Source organism: Argentina silus, assembly GCF_951799395.1.
Source record: "Argentina silus genome assembly, chromosome: 22".
In the NCBI taxonomy this organism is placed as follows: domain Eukaryota; kingdom Metazoa; phylum Chordata; class Actinopteri; order Argentiniformes; family Argentinidae; genus Argentina; species Argentina silus.
The window spans coordinates 7965566-7968065 of record NC_139676.1 but is presented as its reverse complement, the minus strand read 5'-3'; the positions used below and the strand labels follow the sequence as shown (position 1 = coordinate 7968065).

The 2500-nt window shown below is 49.2% G+C and overlaps 1 protein-coding gene across 1 annotated transcript in view; it reads right to left on the bottom strand.

The window, feature by feature from the left end:
• Positions 1–2500, bottom strand: part of rims1b (regulating synaptic membrane exocytosis 1b) — a gene marked incomplete at its 5' end in the record, with an annotated part of 59699 nt that overhangs the window by 36103 nt on the left and 21096 nt on the right. The window contains 1 exon segment of the mRNA XM_083694177.1: positions 1302–1322. Coding sequence (XP_083550303.1) covers positions 1302–1322 — 21 coding nt within the window.

Below are 2500 nucleotides of genomic sequence, written 5' to 3'. Positions count from 1 at the left end.
TCAATCATATTGTTTATAGTAATTGTACAGTTGAACTACCGTATGAGTTTAGTATAATATGATGAAACAGATGTAATCCGACTCTTCTTCTTTACCCCATAAACATACATCGTTAACAACATTGATACAGTACAGGTTCCTTGGGGGCTCTCGACTAGAGAAATGGTGTGGGTTAAATACTGGGGGTAATGGATCTCATCAAGAAAAGCAAAGAATGAGTCATACACGATCTACAGTACCACAATCAGATGAAATACCAGGTAGACAGGCAAAACAGGCAACCCGCACACAGTCATCATAAGAAACAATCACATGGACACACACACATGTGAATCTAACACACACACACACACACACACACACACACACACACACACACACACACACACACACACACACACACACAGGGGCTTATACAGTATGTACAAGGTAGGCGTGTTATAATGTGAGTCAGGTAACTGTGCTAAGACTAAGGCATGGACTTGGTAGTGGACATAAACAGTGGCAGGTGCTGACGGTGAGAGGTGAGGGGGCTATGGGGGGGGGGGGGGGGGGGGACTAGGAATGGAACCAGGCCTTACATCCTCCACCCCCCAGTCCCCCTCAGTCTGAAGCAGCCTTTGTTGGGGGCTCAGTTCCAAACCGAAACGTGCACACTTTTCCCTCTACCCTGGATGACTCTCTACCACAGAGGGGGGGGGGGGGGGGGGGCGGGATAGTGATGCATCATATCGCCACTGATTCATCCGGGGCCCTCAGGCGGTTGGCGCCCTGATTTGGAGTGAACAAGTGCAGAGGGGAAGGTTGCAAGTATGCAGAAGTGGAACTCGGCTTTTTGGGGGGGGGGGGGGGGGGGGGGGGACCCACTCCTCTCCTCCGTCTCCCTGTGGTGAGGGCTGGTCTGGTCACGACCACAGGCAGGGGAGGTTAAAGCATGCATGGGCATGAGGACGCATTCACTCTGCATTCAAAACAAGGGTCTTAGATTAATAAGGTGCTTCTTGCGTGCCCCCCCCCCCCCCCCCCCCCCCCCCCATCCAATATGCACCCACGTATACTAGTGCCTCCCTGCCCCTGGCACAGCCATGCCCACAGCCATAGGAAGAGGGGTCGGGGGTCGGGGGTCGGGGGTCAGGGGTCAGGGGTGGCAGGGTGGGGAGGTAAAGGGTTTAGGGATTCCCAGATAGCCAGGCATGGCTCATGCTCGCTCCCCGCTCCCCAAAACTGCAGCTCAGGTGTGGGAAAAAAGAACTACAATAGTAGTGACCCATGCAGAAACTCCATTTCCCAGCAGGCCTTACCCTGTCCTTCACTATGAGACACTTTGCAGGAGGAGGAGACAGACAATGGATGCAGAATTAGTCAATGTTTTTTTTTTTACCCTAGGAAAACCTACTCAAGAAAACATTATTTCCCTGTTATCTGCCAATGGGGACTGGAGACAGAGTCTGTCGCTCACGGGAGAAAGAAAGAAAGAAAGAAAGAATGAAAGAAAGAAAGAAAGAAAGAAAGAAAGAAAGAAAGAAAGAAAGAAAGGCTGGCTAGCCTTTTGGTTTAGAAAAAGCTAACATGAACTGTCAGGGACTTTACTTGTTGACTTAAGTCATTAATCCATATGTGGATTTGTACTCGTTGGCTGCGTTCCAATCTGATAACTCGATCCCTTCCCTCCGCCTTTGTGCACTCTCTCTCTCTCTCTCTCTGTCTCTCTTTCTCTCTCTCTCTGTCTCTCTTTCTCTCTGTCTCTCTGTCTCTCTTTCTCTCTCTCTTTCTCTATGTCTCTCTTTCTCTCTCTCTCTCTCTCGCTCTCTCTCTCTCTCTCTCTCTCCATAGATTTGTGTGGTCTGGATAGGTGTTAGCCAAATAGAAATAGCTATACCCCCGTCTCTGCTTCATAGTTCCTGCTGTATACCTCCCACCTATTAGGTTCCCTCTAGGAGGAGAAGTCAACAAGGGCAGAGGGAACGGGAGTGAGATTACATATTGGAACGAAGCCATTCAAGTTTTTTTTTCTTTTTAGGGACAACACATTGCATATATCCACAGCACATAGAAAACACAGAAAAAGATGCTAACCACTTTGTCCTCCTTGCGGCATGCAGTCCAGGTTGCAGTGAGGAGTGAGAGATAGGTGAAGGAGGGATGGGATGGATGGAGAGAAAGAAAGAGTGAAAGAGGAGGGGGGAAAAAAGGTTAGAGTGACATTAAAGTGGAGATCAGAAAAGGACAGGAGATGACGTAGGGGGCGTGTCGGTTGATGGGAACGAGGGATGGAGAGAGAGAAGGAGGGGGGAAAAACCGGAGAGAGAGAGAGAGAGAGAGAGAGAGAGAGAGAGAGAGAGAGAGAGAGAGAGAGAAAAGAAGAGAGGAAGGAAGGGATGGAGTGAGCTTTTGTTAATACACATTCAGAAATCGTAAAACACACTTCATTGAGGGACGGACACATGGCGATAGGGACAGTTGGCCGTGGCGTGACACACACAAACAACATGTCAAGTGA